This window comes from Rhinolophus sinicus, linkage group LG13, assembly GCF_036562045.2.
Source record: "Rhinolophus sinicus isolate RSC01 linkage group LG13, ASM3656204v1, whole genome shotgun sequence".
Taxonomy (NCBI): domain Eukaryota; kingdom Metazoa; phylum Chordata; class Mammalia; order Chiroptera; family Rhinolophidae; genus Rhinolophus; species Rhinolophus sinicus.
In genome coordinates, this window is record NC_133762.1 from 52,911,150 (window position 1) to 52,932,487 (window position 21,338).

The following is a 21,338-nucleotide window of genomic DNA, read 5'->3' on the forward strand; positions in this document are numbered from 1 at the left end:
GCAGTGGTGGCTATTTCCTTCCTAGAGCAAAAGTCAATGGCATCACCTACTCAGAGAACTGGAAGAGAAAAAATGTGAGATCATCATGCGGTACTTGTAAAAATGCCATTGAGACAAGGTACAATTTAGGTAGCTATAGAGCTGCCTCAGGTTCCCATATTAAAATTTAATACATGCATAGAAAAAATGTGGAAAGATGTACATCAATATTTACAAAGATCGTATATTTTATAGTGAAAAACAACATAAAGAAGAAAAAGTTATACTGTGTACACAATAAAGTCCCCCATGACAAATGGCGTAGTACAGGGCAGTGGGAATTCCAGCCATACTTATGTGTTCATTGATAGTATTCCTTCCCCAATTGAGTGTTACTCTTTTTTATTTATTTGTTTACTCTTGTCCTTCTATTATAAACTTTTTCTTTCATCCATGCCAATTCTGAATGTTTTTCCATTTGCAACTCTCTTCAATAGGTTGTTTTTCAGAGATGTTTGGGGAAATGTTTCCCCATTGCTTCTGAGGCTGTTTTTTTTGTTTGTTTGTTTTTTTGTTTTTTAGCTTTAGTAGTTGAGTCCTTCTCTGGGGAGGACTTGCCATCCTCTTGCCGCCAGATTAAGAAATGGTACAGGGAGCAGATAGTGGGTCAAAGTACTCAAGCAAAACACTGTTAAGTGATCTGAGCCAGGCTGTGGGTAAGGAATTTTGAAAGGGCTCAGCTGGGCAATCTTCTGCTCCTTTTGGCTTTAGCTGAGGTCCTCATTTGGCTGCATTCAACTGGAATCTGGGATAGGTTGCAAAGTGAGGGAAGGCTTCATCCACATTTGGCCCCTCAGTGCTCTGCCACATGGCCCTTCTCTCCCTCCATGTTCATCTCTCCATTCGGTAGGCTAGCCCGAGTGCCTTTACAGCTGGTAGCTGGCTTCCCATAGAGAGAAGTGGAAGCTACTAGTCTTCTGTGTCCTTGGCTTGGAGGGCCCAGAACATCACTTCCACATTTTGTTGGTCTAGATAATTCACAGAACCAGTGCTGATTCAAGGAAATGAGAGATAGATTCCATTTTCTGGGAGACAAAGAATATGTGGCCATCTTTAACCTACAGTAATATATGTTAGTAACAATGCTTCCCTGTTTTCTGTACTTTAACTACATGTTTTATATTTTGTTTCTGTTTCTTTTTATAAATTTATCATTTAAAACAAATTTCCCAACAAAAAGAGATTTGGAAAGCCTCCCAGTCATGAGTTATAAAGTCATGCTCTTATTTGCCTTTGAAAAGTTGATTTTTTAAACATAAATCCACAGATATGTGTTGTACATTTTAAGCCAAAAGAAAATTTTAGCTAGTTTTTGTATATAAGTGCCATTTTCCTGCCCAGTTATTTATTTTCCAAGGATTAATGTACTATTGTGTAAACTTGACCAGCATAATTTGTTCAAGACAAAATATTTAATAGTATAGATATGTTTGATGTATAAATTAAGTAAAAATAGATATTTTTTGCAACATTTATCAAAGAGGAAAATAAAGGTCATAGAAACTTAATCAACCAAGTTATCTTACACAGTGCATATTGCTTGAGTCAAGGAAGAAAAGATTGGAATTAAAATTTATATTGCATTTTGAGAAATGCTGTGCAAGAAGAGAAACGTTACTAGAATTGCTGAGTGAATTTTGTTTACTGCAGTTCAACATTTCATCAAACAAATCATGTGAGAAGGAACAAGTATAAATGCACCTATTTATATAGGTAATTTTTCTGTTTCATGCCTCTGATTCATCTCTCTGCATTGCTTTATGGGGAGTCATGCTACATTGGTTACAATTAATTTCAATGCTGCATATTAGCCATAAAGAGATGTTTCATAAATTGACTTGATGTAATTTTTTTTTTCCTCTGTGGTTTTCTTGAAAGATGAGAACAGTCCAGAGGAAAAACAAAGTGCGGAAGAAATGGAAGGGCAGAGCCAAGAAGCAGGTGGGCTCAGATTTCTTTTGAGGAGTCTCCTAGGCCTCATCCGCAGAGGTGAACAATGACTTTACTCAGTGCTATTTTCTGAAATTGCTTATACTTTTTACTAGGTTAACTTCAGTGTTCATTCAGGTCTCCTTGCGGAAGCCACCACCGTGATTAACTATGAGTGACAGGGCTTCCAATCAGAAGGGTACATTGTCATGTCTCATTCACCAATTTTGTTTTTCTTCCCTGTCATAACAGTTTGCTTAGTAATGCTCTAAGAGTGGCAGGCAGAACTTGGAAGTGCCAAATTAGAGCTTGACTGACTGAGGGCAGGTCAAAACAAGCAGAATATTTTTGGAGGGAAAAAATAAAATGAAAAATGTTTTAAGGAAATAAGTAAGAGACTTTCCCTCCGCAATGAATGGAGTGTTCTTTACTGGTTTGCATTCAATTTTGAAGAGTCATATTTCCGGTTATTTCTTTGTATGTTGTAGGAGATGATGTCACGGAGCTGACTACCCCCCACACAGAGCTAAAGTGAAATCCAAAGCCCCCCTGACATCTCCTCTATTCACTAAAAAACACATGTGTCAATTGAATGTTCATAGAGTCTCAGCTATAGATTATAAATCGAGCCTTTTAAAATAAAATAGCACTTAAGACTCAAAAGAGATCATCACCTTCGATTTATCATCTCTTTTACTCATTTTTGTACTCGGTCATGCTCTCCTTTATAAATGATAGGAACAATTATGCAGCTATCAACATAATCACCCAAATAAAAACATCCTTCTTCCCTTTAGTTTCCAAGTCATTCTCCCAGTTCTGATGAGCCCCTTGGGGGATAGGGGGACATTTTTGAAATAGTGGGCTCTAATATGTACCAGGCACGTCCTAGGCCATATGCTGAACTCTGGGAAATAAACCAGGTAGTATGATAAGGTTTTGACTGAAAACTTCCTTACATTAACTTTGGAACTTTTGCTAGAGAACTGGAAACTTTTATTATTAACCTGGAAGATGGAACTGAAGAAGGCCAATCAAAGAAAGCACTGAAGCAAGGCAGCAAAGACCTTGCATAGCTGCTAGTGGGTCATCTGGCTCCTTTACTGATGTGTAGTACTTGCAATGAAATAAATTCCGATACAACAAACTGTTGTTACCCACCCCCCACCCCAGCTCCCTACCCACACATCATTATGCTCCATGGAAGATGAGTCTTGTATGAAAAGCTGTCACTGTTTTTATTGTTTGGAGCTGACAAATATTAATCAACTAATTGCTGACAGCTGAGGCCATTCTCTGAACATTGTGGTTTCACAGGTTTTATTCATTCATTGCTGTGTCCCAAATTGTCTTCATCGACATAGATTTTTTCCCACCCATGCGCACACACACACACACACACACACGCATGCATGCACACTTTCATATATACATGCACACACAGTTACCTCTGTTTTACTTATCCATCCTTTTACCCTCAATCAATTAAGAACAGGCAGTTTTTTTGTTTGTTTGCTTGTTTTTTCAGTTTGGGATTGTCTTGCCTATAACAGAGAGTGGTAGAATGTAAGCTGTCTTCTACACCTCTTAGATCAATAGAATTATCACTACGATATGGGTACCTCTCAATGTAAAGACGAGTCCTGAATGCAAACCTGAGGGTCTCTTGTTCTTCTAAGCAAGCCCACTGGCTGGCATACAGCCCAATGGCAAGCTCCATTGGTGGTCCTGGCCGGGATCAGCATGCATTAAGTCCACTTTGCTCATTTCATAATCCCTCTAATCCAAGTGCAGAGAAATGGAAGATGTGGTTCTGGTTATTGCTGTTATTCTTCCAAAATAAAAATAGATGCTTTTCATTCAATATAATTTCCAACTTTAATTTTGATTATTATATAACTGTGAGCCTCTTCTATATCATGAAGAAAACACAATCTCAAACCAACATAATTTGGAAGTTTTGACTGCTATCATAATCAAATCAAATCAAAGTTGTAGGTAATATTCCTCAGTTATTTAACAAATACATATCACGGCTTTACTGTGGCCCAGGCACTGGTCTGGACACTGGGATACAGCAGTAAACTATAAAGATAATATCCCTGCTTCCCTGAAGGTTATATTCTGGTTGGAGGTGGGGGTCCAAAAATAAACAATATGCAAAAATAGAAAAAAAGTGTAAGATAAATGCCTTGCCAAGAAATGAGGTAATGGAGAAGGAATATTGAGAAAGCCACTTTCCATTGGCTGGAATTGGGGATGACTCCCTTGGAAAGTGATAATTAAAATGAGATCTAAGTGATGAGGTGGTGAAAGTACATTCAAATGGAGGGAACAGATAATGCAAATTCCTCTAGTCCAGTTTGGGATTAGCATGTTAGAGAAAGAAGGGCCAGTGACTGGAGCATGATGGATTAGGGGAACATGGTGTGAAATCTGGTAAGAGATCATAGGCCAGATTACTTCTGGCTATATACAATTTGATTTTATTAGAACTACAAATAAAAGCTAATGGGAGTTTTTAAGTAGTGGAGAGACATAAGCTGTGTTTTAATAAGCTCACTTTGCCTGTGAGTGAAAATGGGTCAACAGAGCCAAAGTGAGACCAGTTAGAAGGCTACAGTAGGAAAACAATGATGGGGGTTTCTGGAAATGGAGACAAAAATGGACTGATTTGTATTATGTTCTGGAGATAGAGACAACAGCACACGCTGATTGATTGAAAGTGGAAAATGGGGAAAAGAGGTATCTAGGAAAAGTCCTAGGTTCTTAGCATCATTAATTGTGGAGATGTTAGTGCCACTTACTAATATTTGGAAGACTGGTACAGGGCACAGTTTTTGTTGAGAAAGATAATATTTCAGTTTTGGCCATGGTGAATTTGAGAGGATTCTTAAGCTCATGGGACGTAAAGAAGCCAGTTAGATATATGAGTCCAGATTTCTAGGGAGAGGTATGGACCAGAGATACAGGTTTGAGAGTTACTGGAATATTAATGATATTTAAAATCATGAGAGTGGATGAGATTCACTAGAGAGAACATGTTAATAAACAAAACAATGGAACCCAAGACATGATTTTGATAATGACATCTAGATGTATGGCGACAGGGGAGAAGGAACAGCCACAATTAAATATTTCAGAAAGAACAGAGTAAAAACTCTGTGGAATGCTACTGAAAAATTACATAAGAAAAGAGAAATGACCATTGGATTTGACAAAGGGGGAGTGATTGTCACCTTTGATAAGAGAATTCGTGGAGGAGTGTTGAAGCCAATTGGAGTGGGTTATGGAGAAACTTGAAAGTGAGGAAGCATAAAACAAAATCATAGGCAGCAATTTTAGGGAGTTTTGCTATGAAGGGAAGTAAAAAAAATGTAAAGATATGACATCAAAAGAACGTTAATTGTTTTTTGTTTTTGTGTTTTTGAAATAGGAGATTGTCACTTAACAAAAAAAAAGTGATTCATCATCTCCAATTAATGCCCACTAAAATTTTTATTATCTGTTCAATAGAAACATGACCAAAAAGTAATAGTAATATACATTATGGGCAAACGATATGCTAAAAAAATGTGTGGTTTGCCTTTAAATGTGTGTTACTTGTCATGCTTGTATGAATTTTTAGTTCTATGACTCTGCTACTGCATGAAACACACACACACACACACGTATATGTACTGGGTGTGCCAAAAAATGTATACAAATGGACCTTTGGTCAATGTTGCTCAAGCAGTAGTTCTCCGTAATCAGAAGTGTGGACACTTTGAGCACCTCTTGTAATTGCTGAAGTCAAATGTGCCTTGTATTCCTCTTTTGTTATTGGTATATATTGAGTGTTACAATTTTAATACAGTTTCCCTTTCTTAAAATGTGTATACATTATACATATATATATATATATATATATTTTTTTTTTTTTTCCAGTTGTTAAGTATTAACCATTTCAAATGATTTTGATAATACTGCATGCCTTAAATTTACTATTTAATGTTAGTAAGTTAATTATCTATTATTCTGGAGGCCAAACATGAGTGGATTCCCTGGGGTACCGATGATACTGAGAAGAAAGATAAACTCTAACGAGGTTCATTGCTATTGTAAGGGGGACAGCGACCTCCGATTTCCTTATTCCCCACTCTGTGCTTGGGTGACTTTTGGCGCTTTTCTACAAATGATCCCCTTCTCCTGGGCCTCAACACTGACAGTCATCAGATGTGCTCCCTGCAGTTTGACAGCCTGGCATAATGGAGCAGAAGTGCTGTGCTAAGAAAAACCAAACTTTAAAAACACACACATAAAAGCACTTTGTAGAAACTTGCAAGAATATACTTTTTTCACAATCTGTTACTAAGAAAAATAATGTACCATTCTTTTAGAGATGGAGAAGAAACAAAAGCCAAAGTATAATAATATCAACAAATAGCATTCGTCACCAAAAAACAGTTTGTAGTTCATTGGGCTCTGCCTTAGCTGAAGCTTGCTGCTCCATTAATTATAAGAGAATCACAAACCGCTATGCCTTCAAAGACTGTTCAGTATATTAGAGCATGAAACAGGCTCATACTTCCTGTGGTGGAGAGGGGAGGAGGCTCGGTGGGCAGGGAAGCTCCATCTTGGCAGTATTAACTCTGAGGCAGTGTTCCTCTTTTCTGCTTGCTAGATGGTGCCAACACAGCTACTGTGCCCAGCCCTGCTTCAGAAGAGGCAATTGAAGTCTGTGAAGATGAAGGTATGAGGCTGCTTGCTACAATTAAAATCTCTTAGGAGACCATTTGGGATTTGTTTATATGGAGAAATGAAGCAGTGAGCAAATCTACCTAACTCTTTAACCATCTCTATTTCCAGCACAATCAAATATTTCACCCACTTTGTTTTATTCCATACCTGCCCTTTTCAGAATTTATACATACATTTACATTTTTTCCTCTTAAAGGTAACTTTATGAAACAAGAGAATGATCAGAAAAATTATTTTTGGAGAAGATATTTATTTGAAACGCCAGATTAGGCAGTTTTGCTATTTACAGTCTCTCATCAGGAATAAGTTCAAAAGAGTGGCACTTGGAAACCAGCTACTGGGGAGTTTCATCATCCAGACATAGAAAGAATTAATGTTTAAAAGTCAACCTTAGAAATAAATCTTTGACAAGAGCATCATTCCTCATTCTTTGGGTAGTTACTATGAGAAAATGTTGCTGACCCAAGTATTTCAAGAAGAGAAAAAAAAAAAAAGGAAAGAAAATTTGAGGGAGAAATAGTGGGGACATTCATGTGCAGATGATAAGCTTAAATATATATATATATATATATATATATATATATATATATATATATATATATATATATATTCTAAAGGAAAATAAATAATCCTTTCTTTTCTTTCCCTCCTGATTAACTGTCCCCACACAAAAAGGTAATCTTTTATATCTGTCACTGGTAACTACTAAAAACCCTTCTGTAAATGGTACATTAGATTGTTGTATTAGTATAAATGGACATCTGGTAAACCATGTGATTTCCTTGGAACTTTTGGATAAATATGCTGAATGCATTTCTTTAGTTTGGAGTAATACGAAAATAGTTTTATATTTGACAATTGATAACAGCTACTCTTTGAATTGATGTTTGGAAAATCAAAGTGGTCTTAAAATTTTAAATATTTGCCTCATTTATTTCCTTTTATGTTGCCTGGTAAATGTTGTTTTTGTAAACAAAATGTCCTGTGTAATAAGGGCAGTTGCTAAGATTATGAACTCTGGGGTTCACAGTGGCTGAGGCTTAAATCCTGACTCTGCCACTAAAAATTTATGTAAACTTTGACAAGTAATTCAACTAGTTAACAAGGAGTTAACAAGTAATAACAAGTAACTCACTTCTTTGTGCTTTAGTTTTCTCCTCTGTAGAATGGGGACAACAGTAGTATTTACCTCACAGAATACAATAATACATGTCAATTGCTCAAACTGTTCACCTGGCACCTGTGCAAATTGGGCTCCTCAGAAGACAGCCTGTGCAATGGATCTTAGGGAGCCAACACTTATTAAGGAGAGTTCTTGGAATCAACACCTGGAAAAGGAAAAGTAAGAACATGCAACTTGGTAAAGGGAGAGGTTGAACTGCAAGGCATTCTCCACAGAAGACACAGTTGGTCTGACGATGGCATGACCCTTTTGAGATGTCTCAGTTTGGAAGAGAGTCAGGCTATTAAAACCTCCAATTAATAGATTACCTGAGCCTGGCTGCACTGGGAAGGGGATATGGCCTTGGATGAGGTGACTCTTCCCTTGAAGTAATCCTGGAAGTTTGATATGAATAAGAGCTGCCTACAGCTGGGGAAATAAGTTCTTCATTCATGAAGCAGAATCTGGTTGGCCCAACACAATGTCTACTACACTGTTATTTTTGGTGGTCCTTTTCTTATTCCTTTCCACCTTTTAAAGGAATCCTTAGCACCACCTCCCTTCATCTACTCAAATATGTGTTCTGACATCACTGGTTTTAAAACCATTTGGTATATCTAAAAAATATTAATAATATCCCATATTCACATAGGTTCTGATAAGAAGAAATTCAAGCCATCTTATAGATAAGCCTGACCAACTCAGAGTGAAAAGACAGAAAGTGATGTTCACCTTAAGTAAATAATTTTGGACATTACAATCATTTATCTGTGACAAATTTTTTTAAATATCATGAAGTTGAATGACAGTGTTTAAGAAACAAGAAAGATAATCTAATTTAAGTGCTTTTGGCTGAGGTTTTTCCTGTTGAGTTGTTTGTTTTGGAGATACCACACCTTTATAGAAACACAGTTTGTAACGTCTCTTGCTTTTTCGATCTCACACCATTAATCCTCATGCCAGCATCAATTGCTCAGAATGCTTTTAGGATTTTTTTCTATATGAAACTTATAATGGTGGTAACTCCCAATGAGTTCTGCCACATATCACAAATGTAGTTCCCTTATAAGACTAAAGGTGAAGTTTTAAGGATTTTACTGAACTAAAATGTTAATATCCATTAGCCTCTTAATCAAGGGAAAAAGAAACTGTTTTAAAATCCACACTAGCATGTAATCCAGTTTCAGTTAAAAATAGAACATATCGTATGATTTTTGCCTTTTCCTTGTGAAATAGCATGCGTCACTGTTTTTAATTGATTATCAGTGAAAGCTTAGACCAAGGGTCTAATGCTTATAGGACTGCTGTCTTGGCTGATAGATCAAAGCTTAGAATGAAAAAGAAATGAATTTTACATTTAAATCCTCCAAGATTGAGGTCAAGTTAAGGTTAAAAGGCAGTCATATGTGTTGAGCATTCATTTCAAACATTCACCCTTATTAGTTTCATGCAGAAATATATCTCCTTGGTAACAACTGGGCTGTTTATGAACTCTGCAGTTATAAGATCACTTACAAAAATGCATATTACACTATCCAATTTAAATGACAGAACATGTTCGCTGACCAAAGGTCCTGAAGGAGCCCTTGCTCTCTGGTCTTTGTTTCCAGGCTTCTTTAATCCTGACCTAGTATCCTCTTCTTAGAACAACCAATCTAATGGAGTGCTCTCTCTCGCTCTCTCTCTCTCTCTCTCATTCCCAAAGATTTCAGACTCATTGGTTATTTCCAGCTTTGATTGTTGGTTGACTGGCTTTACAATCATGATAACTTTGGCTCCCACTAGGAAACTAGTGTCTTCTAGAGTGCAAGGATTGAAAACAAGCATACAACCAGTGAGCTGGCAAATGTCACTTGGTTTGGGAGATAAGATTTTTTTAAAAAATTAAAACATGTGTGTGAAAGTTGAAAACATTCAAAAGGAAGTGTCTTCTATGCCAGCAATTTTGTTCAAGTGTTCTGGACATAGTTCCCACTGGGTACCTAGATGGATGCTTATTGCCCATTTGCCCCACATAACTGCTAACAGTGCACACTGCTGATGATGAGAGGTTCCACTGATTGGTTTATGTCTCTGAGTTAGATTGTGAGCTACAGACTGAAGAAACCTGTTCCCAGGGACTCATTACAGCCCTTGGAAGAGCAGGAGTTGAGTTGAGAGGATGAGATGTGAGGAGGAAGAGTGTTGTTGAGTAATTCACCCGCAGAAGGGTGCTGGCCACTGGTGTGGCACCCAGGACTGAAATGAAGTGAACTCAAAGGTGAGGCTAGCCTGAGAAATTATCTGTAGGTTGATAGAAGTACTGAGGTTATTTATAAAATACATTCATTTATCTATTAAGAGATCTTTTCCTCTGCTGGTAAAAATATTCTATTTATTGATTTAATGGTGGCTTGCACTTTAAATCCTTAAAAACAAACCCAGGAATACAAATGTTAAGGCTATTTAAGTTACCAAATATAGAGGCAATCAGATAAAAGGTAGTGCAAATACAGGAATAAAATTCACATTAGGAATATCAAGCACTCTGGCTAAAACGAATGCAAAGTTATTATCATTTAAGATATAGTCAATCATCTTACTTCAGGGAGAACTCTCTGTTCCAGTTGTCTCGATGCTTATAATAGTTCATCCTCACAGCCAAGGCCAAGGCACCTTACTGGAGGAAACAAAACTGCTGTTTAAACACAACTGCTGTTTAAACACATCTTCTGTCTTATTACTTAATTACCCAATTTTAATTTGGAAGTCAACTAGACCAAATCATATGCTCATTAATATTAAAAGCAAAATCAATTAATAGTCAGGTGCATGTACACCGAGCTTGTATTCCTTCAGAGCTCTGTGTAAGTCTCCACGGTACTGTTTGGTATTTATGAAGTGGGATGTCACCTGGCCAAGCATTTTTAACCCTTAGTTAAGTTAAAGACCTCCTAGAGGTCAAAATTTCTATAGTATAGGGAGAAAGACAGCAAGAGTCAGCCTTCAGAGAACATAAGAGAAGGGACAGAATTACATATAAGGAAGCATATTTGGCAGAGTGTGAGAGATGAGCATAAATACTCCCAACCACCTACCGCTGTAAACCTGGGCCAGTGGTGTCAGCTCCAGATGGATCCCAACATTGTTTAAATCTTGTCTAACCTGTTGGAGACAAACAAACATTGGGCCCCCCATGGAATTCCCCTCAGGCTTCTGCAGTCTGATTTTTCTTAGTCCTCTTCCTATTTTTGGTGTCCTACTAAACATCCTCCCCAAAAGTGGGACAAAACTGTCCCCTGTCCCAGATGTGCACTAACAGAGTGTCTAGATACACTGGAACACCACTGGGTTATCACTCTTAGATTTTAAGAGTCTGACGTGTAGAATAAAAGCTGCTGCCCACTACAGATCAGTAAAGGGGAAAGAACCGAGATATATGGAGTGTCTCCTGTACTCAACGCATTCCACATATGTACAACACATTTTTATTACGTAAAGGGTAACCTGAAACTCAGGAAGGAAAAAGACAAAGATGTATGTGTAGAGGTGTGGGGAGAGAAGAACTATGTTATTAATGTTGACTCCATAGCTGATACTTACAGGAGCTTACATAATCATCATAACCGATAGTATTTTATTCTATTTTAAATTAACAATTACTTATTTTCAGCTTTTAACGTATATTTATTATAAAATGTTTTAAGACTTTTGTTAAAATATAGCTAACATACAATATTATATTAGTTTCAGGTGTACACCATAATTAATCAGCATTTACATACCTAAAGAAATGCTCACCCTGATAAGTCCAGCAAGCATCTCACACTGTACCATGCTATCACAATATTATTGACTGTATTCCCCATACTGTACATTACATCCCCGTGACTTATTTTATATACCTGGAAAATTGAATCCCTTATTCCCCTTCACCTTTCACCCCCTTTTTAAAGTTTTCAACTACAGTTAACATTCAATATTATTTTATATTAACTTTAGGTGTATAGCACAGTGGTTAGAAATTTAAGAAGTGATCCCCTTGACTAGTCAAGTACTCACCTGGCACTATACATACTTATTACCATATTATTGACTATATACCCTATGCTTACTTTACATCCCATTACTATTTTGTAACTACCAGTTTGTACTTCTTAATTCCTTTACCTTTTGCACCTAGCCCTGCAACCCACGTCCCATTTATCACTCCAATAAATCTAGTACCCATTTGACACCATATATAGTTATTACAATATTATTGACTATATTCCTTATGCTGTACCCTACATTCCCATGACTGCTTTGTAACAACCAATTTGTACTTCTTAATCCCTTCCCATTTTTCACCCACCCCCAACCCCTCCTTCTGTCTGGCAACCATCAAAATGTTCTCTATATCTATGAATTTGTTTCTGTTTTGTTTGTTTATTTATTTTGTTCCTTAGATTCCACATATAAGCAAAATCTCATTGCATCTGTCTTTCACGGTCTGACATATTGCACTCAGCAAAATATACTGCAGGTACATTTATGTTGCTACAGAGGTCAAGAACCCATTTCCTTCCTTGGCTGAGCAATATTTTATTGTATATATGTACCTCCTATTCTTTATCCATTCATCCATTGACAGACTCCCAGGTTGGCTCCACATCTTGGCCATTGTAAACATGCTGCAATGAACTTATGGATGCACACATCACCTCAAATAGCATTTTCAGTTTCTTTGGATAAATACCCTGAAGTGGCATTGCTGTATCCTTCTTTGTCACTTATTATAGCCTTTGTTTTAAAGTCTATTTTGTCAGATATAAGTATTGCTATCCCCACATTTTTTTGTTCTTTTTCATTTTCATTAAATATCTTTTTTTCCATCCCTTCACTTTCAGTCTGTGGGTGTCTTTCACTCTAAGTCTCATGTAGGCAGCGTATTTAAGAGTCTTGTTTTCTTATCCATTCAGCTGCACTATCGGAGTATTTAATGCATTTACATTGAAAGTAATTGTTGATAGATATGTAGTTGTCGCTATTATATTATTCATATGTTTTACCTTTTTTGTTGTTGTTGTTTTAAAGAAGTCCCTCTAAGATTCCTTGTAATACTGGTTTGGTGGTAATGAACTCCTTTAGCTTTTTCTTGTCTGAGAAGCTCTTTATCTGTCCTTCCATTCTAAATATAGCTTTCCTGGGAAGAATAATTTTGGTTTTCCTTGTTTTTCATCACTTTGAATATTTCATGCCAGTCCTTTCTGGCCTGCAAAGTTTCTGTTGAGAAATCAGCTGATAGTCTTATGGAAGCTCCCTTATAGGTAACTAACTGATTTTCTCTTGCTGATTTTAAGAGTCTTTGTCTTTAAGCTTTGGCATTTTCATTATGATGTGTCTTGGTGTGGGCCTCTTTGGGTTCATTTTGTTTGGAACTCTCTTTGATTCCTGGGCTTCTGTATGTCTATTTCCTTTGTCAGCTTAGGAAAATTTTCCATTATTATTTCTTCAAATATGTTTTCAATTCATTGCTCCCTCTCCTTTCCTTCTGGCACTCCTGTTATGCAAATAGTTTTATCCTTGATGTTTTCTCAGAGGCTCCTTAAACTATCCTTATTTGTTTTTTGGTTCTTTTTCTTTTTTGTACTGTTCTGATTGGGTGTTTCCTGCTACCTTCTCGTCTAAATTGCTTCTTTGATCCTCTGCTTCACCTATTCTACTGCTGATTCCCTGTAATGTATTATTCATTTCCATTATTGCATTCCTTATTTCTGACTGGTATTTATTTATTTATTTATTTATTTATTTATTTATTTATTTAATGTTTTCTATTTCACTGTTGAAGTTCTTCCTGAGATCCTTGAATATCTTTAAACTAGTTTTATGACCTCTGCATCTGGTAGATTGCTTGTCCCCATTTTTAGGTCTTTTTCTGGAGCTTTGTTCTGTTCTTTTGTTTGGGACATGTTTCTTTGTCTCCCCATTTTGGCTGCCTCCCTGTGTTTGTTTCTATGTATTCGGTACAGCTGCTAGGTTTCCCACTTTTATACGTAGGTGTCCTATGGGGCCCAGTGGCATAGTCTCTTCGGTTACCTGAGCAGGTTGTCCCAGATGTCCTTTGTGTGGGTTGCATATGCCATCCTGTTATAGTTTAGCATTGGTGCTGCTTGCACATCAATGAGAGGGCTTGACCTTCAGGCTGATTGGTTGTGAGGACTGTATGTGACTACAGTAAAGGAGATATTATGCAGTGGCTGACCCTATGGAGCAGGATTCACTTTAGCAGGACCCAGGTGCCAGCCCAGTCTGCCCTTTCCATTTGTCATCCTTGGAGGTGTTCAGGTGATGTTCCAGCTTGGTTTGAAGTGGGCCACCAGGTGTGCCAGCCCTGGGGTTTCCTAGGAGGGGCCCTGCTGCAGGCTGGTTTTAGCCACAGCCTGTGCTCTGCCCAGAGCTACCTGGCATGAGCTACAAAGCAATCCACAAATGGCTGCCACCTGTGCTGGGCTTGGAGGTACCTGAAGAGGCCAAACCACAAACTGAGGATGGCTACCACTTATGCTGGCGTGGGGCTGTTCAGCACCAGTTATGGAACATGCCAAAGCCAAATGCTGCTTCTCTGGGTCTTGTGAGCCTTTGAGAGATTTTAGGAAATTCTGGAGCATGAGCCAAGACAGGCTCTTTATATGGAAAAGCCACTTGAAGCAACTTCAGTGCATTTGCAATTTGGGTGGGGCAGGGTCTTAGGTAATCATCAAAGCAGGGCAGACAAACAATGTTAGCCAGGTTGATGGAGATTCAAATATGGTGGCTGCCTGTGTCTGCACACCAGGATGGGGAAGACTCCATAAAGAAATACTGGATTCTACCAGTACTTATGTATATGAGAAAGTTGATCCACTATCCCTTGCCCTGAAGCCAGACAACACATTTCCTTTCTGTATGTCCCTGGTGCCTTTTGAGCTGCAGCCCCAGTGCTGGAGCTCAGAGTGAAATGAGTGTGTCAGCTAGTAAGTCCCTGTGTGGGCCCTTTAAGAGGATCACCTGGGCCTCCAGCCACCCTCGATCTCACTCAGCCACAATCTCCACTGTTTTTCACAGCCACCCGTTGTGGGGACTTCTCTCCCTGGCCCTGAAACCCTGTTTTGGGGCACCTGGTTTGGGGCTGGGACCACTTGCTCCTCAGTGGTTGTATCTCCACAACCTAGATATCCCTTACAATTATTAACAGTCACATGAGTGTGGGACCAGCCCATTCCACATCTCAGCCCCTCCTGCCAACCTGGAAGTGGCTTCTTCTTTGTATCCTAATTGTAGGACATCTATTCAGTTAGACTTCAAGTGATTATCAATAATGGTTGTTCTGTACTTTAGTTGTAATTTTGATATGGTTGTGATAGAAAGCAAGCACAGCCTACTCGGTCCTTGCCTACTCTGCCTTCTTGACCAGAAATCTGTAAAATATTTTTAAATGCAGAAAAATATAAAATATTAAAGTGTATAATCACTTTCCCTTTAAGGATTAAATTGTAGAAAAAAAAAGTATTCTGTGTTTTTTTCAGTTAATAATATAACATTATAACATTAATATTTTCCCATGTCTTTAAATATACCTCAAAGCCATGTTATAGTTGTGTGTTTTTTTCAATTGGAGGAATAACATTTTATCATATGATTGTTCCACAATTTACATAGCCAGCATCCAAATGTTAGATTATTTAGTTATTTACAGTTTTCTCCCCATTATAAGTAACAGGGAAATGCAGTGCATACATTTTAGATAAATCTTGGTGTGTATCCATGATCAATTCCTCAGTATAAATTCTTGATTTTTTGTTCATTTACTAGGGAAAAGATTCAGACATATTTGTTGCCTATATTTATATTCTTGTTTTAAAAGTAATGTGTGTTTGTTACATTTAAAAGGAAGCAAAAGAAAAAATGAAAAATGTCACCCATAATCTTGATTCCCAGAAATAAACTTCCACTGATATCTAAACTTCCACTCTTTTCTAGGCTGCCACATAAAAATGTGGGGTTTCTTAGGGTGTTCTGCAATGCATACAATTTTGAAAGTGTCTTTTAAACATTACAATAGATTGTGAAATTCTTTCTATATCTTTTCATAGTCTAACATCATTCAATTAAGTATATTCCAATGAGTGAACCTCCATGATTTATGTATCCAGTTTCCATTTTGAGTCATTTCTTTGGTTTCAGTTTTAAATTCTATCTTGGCCAGGAACATCCTTTTAACTTTGTAAATGTTCACGACTATTTCTGTAAGAAAATTGCAATAAATGGAAATGCATGCAAAGCTTTTTTTTTTTCTACAATGAATAGAGTTTATTTCTGTTTCTTATTCTTTAAATATTAGACTGGTGCAAAAGTAATTGCAGTTTAAAAGGTTAAAAATAATTGCAAAAACCACGATTACTTTTGTACCAACCTAATATATGTTTATTGTAGAAAACTCAAATAATGAGAGAGAATATAAAGAAAAGGATAAACAAACATTGTCACAGCATCCTGAGATAATTAACATTTATATTTTCATGACCATTCTTCCATGCATCACTTTCTGAATATATGCACACACAAAAAATTTCATATAAATTGATCATATAATGTGTGATTTTAATGCAATTCCCCCCTTTTGTGTTTGCTTACTTCCTACCTTCCAATTATTCAGAGAGTAAATTACACTAAAAGTCTATTATCTGGTCCAAAATTCTGGAATCCAGATTCCAGCTCTACCCTAACCTATGTGGTCTTAAGCAAATTACTTAGTCTCTGTGCACCTTAGTTTCCTGATATGTAAAACAAGAGTGATAATAGCACCTCCACAACAAGATATTAAACATTAAACTGTATCAATCCATTTAAATATTTCAAGACAGTAGGAGGCTCAAATTTTTTAAACTTTGTTAAATAGATGAGTATGTTTATTTTATAAATATTGTATAATATTGTATACACTTTTCTGAACCTTGTTTTATTATACGCCACAAAACTTTATGGAAATCCTTCTGAGTCAGTTTGCGTAAATCTAATTCATCCATTTTAAAGTTTACATGGTAGTCCATAGCTTGAACGTACTATAATTTATTCCACCATTCTCCTATGATGCGGAAGCACTTTCTTTCCACTTTATTGCCATACAAACTATGCTGCAATAGACATCCTAGCCCATATATCCTTATAAGCAGTGCTTTTATTTGTATGGGAAAGATTCCAGGAGTGTGAGTTCTGCCTTGAGGAGTATTTGTTTTTAATAGATATTGCCAAATTGCTTTCCTGAAAGGCTATAACAATTTGTATTTCCATCAGCAAATGTTATCGTTATTCTTTCTAATTTTTGCCAGTTCAATGGGTATAAAGTATTATCTCATTGTTTTTAAAAGGTCAGTATTATTATCTCAATTTTCCAAGTAACTGGGGATCAGAAAGTTTGAGCAACTCGTCCAATTATCCAAAGGTAGAACCAGAATTTGGAAACCAAGTTTGCCTGACCCCAAAGCCCATGCCTTTTCCACACCCCCAACCCACATACTGCATCCCACATCATGCTTTCAGAGCAAGTGACATCTCTGGCCTGAGGGGAAGTAAGGTGCAGGTAGGTGCAGAACAGTCACAGGGCATCATGGGAAAGCAGAGACACAAGCTAGGTAAGCAGGGCAGTTAGACTGAGGCAACAGAGTGTCAAAGCCAACTTACTTGGTCCACATCACAACTTTGATCCTAACTTAGTCCTACAATAAAATGAGTACACAGAAATCTCCAATTGCGTACACCATTAGACATAAAGCCCAACCCTCTGAATGTTCTTCATGATCTTTGTGTATAGCCTGGTTCCAGCCTCCTTAAAACCCCCATATACCCTGCATGGATAGCCAACTCACTTATTTGTCATTTCCCAAACACCACTGGCCTGCAACATTCTGTCACATCTATGTGTACTTTATTCAGGATTCAAAGATTCATTCCAATATTTTACCGTTACATCTACCCTTTACTCCATCATTCCTTTCCTCCCTCCCTCCCTCCCTCTTTCCTTCTCTCCTGTCTTTCCTTCCCTTCCTTCCATCTCAAAGGTTCTGAGCAAACATATTTTTTCATTAAAGTTTATTGGGGTGACAATTGTTAGTAATGTTATATAGGTTTCAAGTGTACAATTCTGTATTACATCATCTATATATCAGGTTGTGTGTTCACCACCCAGAGTCAGTTCTCCTTCCATCACCATCCCTTTTACCTTCATCTACCACTTCTTGGCCCCCTTACACTCTGGTAACCACTAAACTACTGTTTGTGTCTATGAGTTTTTCTTTCTTCATTTGTTTGTCTTGTCCTTTTGTTGTTTTCACATATCAGTGAAAGCATATGGTTCTCGACTTTTTCTACCTGATTTATTTCACTTAGCATAATAATCTTAACACCCATCCATGTTGTCACACATGGCTGGGTGTCACACTATCTTATCTTTTCTTATGGCAGAATAGTATTCCATTGTGTATATATACCACATCTTCTTTATCCAATCATCTATAGAAGGACCCTTTGGTTGTTTCCATGTCTTAGTCACTGTAAATAAAGCTGCAGTGAACATTGGAGCATGTATATCTTTACAGATAAATGTTTTCCAAAATATATAAGGAACTCATATAACTCAATAACAACAACAACAACAACAACAACAAAAAAAAAACACAATTCAATTAAAAAATTGGCAGAAGACCTGAATAGACATTTCTCCAAAAAGAACACACAGATTGCCAAAAGACATATGAAAAAATGCTCAACGTCACTAATCATCAGAGAAATGCAAATAAAAACCACAATAGATATCACCTCACACCAGTTAGAATTGTTATCATCAACAAGCCAAATAATAACAAGTTTTGGAGAGGCTGTGGAGAGAAAAGAACCCTCAGGCACTGTTGATGGGAATGCACATTGGTACAGCTGCTGTGGAAGGCAACATGGAGGTTCCTCAAAAAATTAAGAATAGAATTACCATATGACCCAGGAATCCTTCTCCTGGCTATCTACCCAAAAAATCCAATAACATTTATGAGCAAACATTTTAATGACAGGAATTGTACTAGATAATGCAGGCTGGGACTTCATGCATAGTTTCACCTTTCTTGATTTTTCCCCTCCTCATTACAGTTCATCCCATGCAACAGTGAACAGTCACTTCTACTGTTTCTTGCAAATGTTTTGTAAAACTTCAAAAACTATAACATGCCTCGTATAAATAGTAGTTATATACATGACATATACACATCACTAGAGTGTAAATATCTTAAGATTAGGTACCAAGTCTCATTCATTTTTATGTTCTGTGCAAAGCCAAACACAGTGACTTGTCCAAGGTAAGTACCCAATATTTTTAAAGATTTTAATTAAAATATAGCTAACACACAGTGTTATATTAGTTTCAGGTATACACCATAGTTGTTCAACATTTATATACCTAAAGAAGTGATCACCATGAAAGTCCAGCAACAGTCTGACACAGTACTGTGCTATCGCAATATTATTGACTATATTCCCTATGCTGTACATTACATCCGCAAGACTTACTGGTTTTATAATTGGAAATTTAAACCTCTTATTTCCCTTCAGATTTCGCTCCCCCCTTTTAAAATTTTTCAATTACAGTTGACATTCAATATTGTTTTATATTAGTTTCAAGTGTACACATAGTGGTTAGACATTTACATAATTTACAAAGTGATCCCCTGACTAATCTACTACCAACTTGACACTATACATAGTTACCGTATTATTGACTATATGCCCTGTGCTTTTCTTTATATCCCCATGACAATTTCATAACTATCAATTTTTACTTCTTAATCATTTCACCTTTCTCACCCACCTTCCCAACCACTGTTCCATCTAGCAACCATGTTTGTTCTCTGTATCTAAGAGTCTATTGCTGTTTTGTTTGTTAATTTATTCTGTTCTTTAGATTCCACATATAAGTGAGACCATATGGTATTTGTCTTTCTCAATCTCTTATTTCACTTAGCATAATACCTTCCAGGTTCATCCATGTTGCTGCAAATGCTAAGATTTCATTCATTTATATGACCAAGTAATATTCTATTGTATATATGTACCACTTCTTTATCTACACTTAGGTAGCTTCCATATCTTGGCTATTGTAAATAATGCTGCAATGAACATAGGGATTCATATATCTTTTTGAATTAGTGTTTTGAATTTCTTTGGACAAATACTCAGAAGTGGAATTGATGGGTTATAAGGTAGTTCTATTTTTATTTTATTGAGGAACCTCCATACTGTTTTTTATAGGGCTGCACCAATTTGCAATCCCACCAGCAGCGCACAAGGGTTCCCTTTTCTCCACATCCTCTCCAACGCTCGTTTGTTGATTTATTGATGATAGCCATTCTGACAGGAATAAGGTGATATCTCATTGTGGTTTTTATTTGCATATCTCTGGTGATTAATCAGTGATGTTGAGCATATTTTCATATGTTTATTGGTCATCTGTATGTCCTCTTTGGAGAAATATCTATTCAGGTCCTCTGTCCATTATTGATTGGATAGTTAGTTTTTATGGTGTTAAGTTGTGTGAGTTTTTTATAAATTTTGGATATTAACCCCTTATTGGATAAATCATTGGTGAATATCTTTTCCCACTCAGTAAGCTGTCTTTATGTTTTGTTGGTGATTTCCTTTGCTGTGCAAAAACTTTTTACTTTGATGTAGTCCCGTTTGTTTATTTTCACTTTTGTTTCCCTTGCCCAAGGTGACATATCAGAAAAAAAATTGTTACTAAGTACAATGTCAGAGAGTATACTGCCTATGTTTCTTCTAAGAGTTTTGTGGTTTGGAGGTCATATCTTTGACTCTTTAATTTATTTTGAGTATATTCTTGTGTATAGTGCAAGAAGATGGTCTAGTCAATTTTTGTTTTTTATTTTTGCATGTATCTGTCCAGTTTGGTGTCAGTTGTCACTTCTCTTCTTTCATTTCTGATTTTACTTATTTGGTTCCTCTAGTTTTTCCTTCATGAGTCTGGGTAAAGGTTTATCAATTTTGTTTATCTTTTCAAAGAACTGGCTCTTGGTTTCATTGAGCTTTTGTATTGTTGTAAGCTTCTATTTCATTTGTTCTCTTCCTTGTACTCACTTTGGGCTTTGTTTGATGGTTTGTTTGTTTTCGTTTGTTTTTCTAGTTACTTTCGGTGTAGGGTTAGATTTTTTATTTGAGATTTTCCTTGTTTCTTGAAGTAAGCCTGTGAATTGCTATGAATTTCCCTCTTGGGACTGCTTTTGTTATGTCCCATAGATTTTGGGTCATTTTGCTTTTTATTTTCATTTGTCTCAAGGTATCTTTTGATTTCTTCCTTGATCTTATTGTTAACCTATTCACAGTCCAGTAGCATGTTATTAAGCCTGTATGTGTTTGTGTGTTTTTCAGTTTTTTTTGTGTGTTTTTTTTCTTGTAATTCATTTTCATACCA

The 21,338-nt window shown here is 36.7% G+C and overlaps 1 protein-coding gene across 4 annotated transcripts in view; it reads left to right on the top strand.

Moving 5' to 3' along the window:
- MACROD2 (mono-ADP ribosylhydrolase 2) overlaps nucleotides 1-21,338 on the top strand; it is a 2,106,080-nt gene that overhangs the window by 1,985,232 nt on the left and 99,510 nt on the right. For 2 of the 4 annotated variants that reach the window (XM_074317443.1, XM_074317442.1), the window contains exons 12-13: nucleotides 1,918-2,028; nucleotides 6,632-6,700. In XM_074317443.1, coding sequence (XP_074173544.1) covers nucleotides 1,918-2,028; nucleotides 6,632-6,700 — 180 coding nt within the window. The remainder of the gene's footprint in view (nucleotides 1-1,917; nucleotides 2,029-6,631; nucleotides 6,701-21,338) is intronic. The other 2 variants (XM_019752053.2, XM_074317444.1) reach the window with 2 other exon arrangements.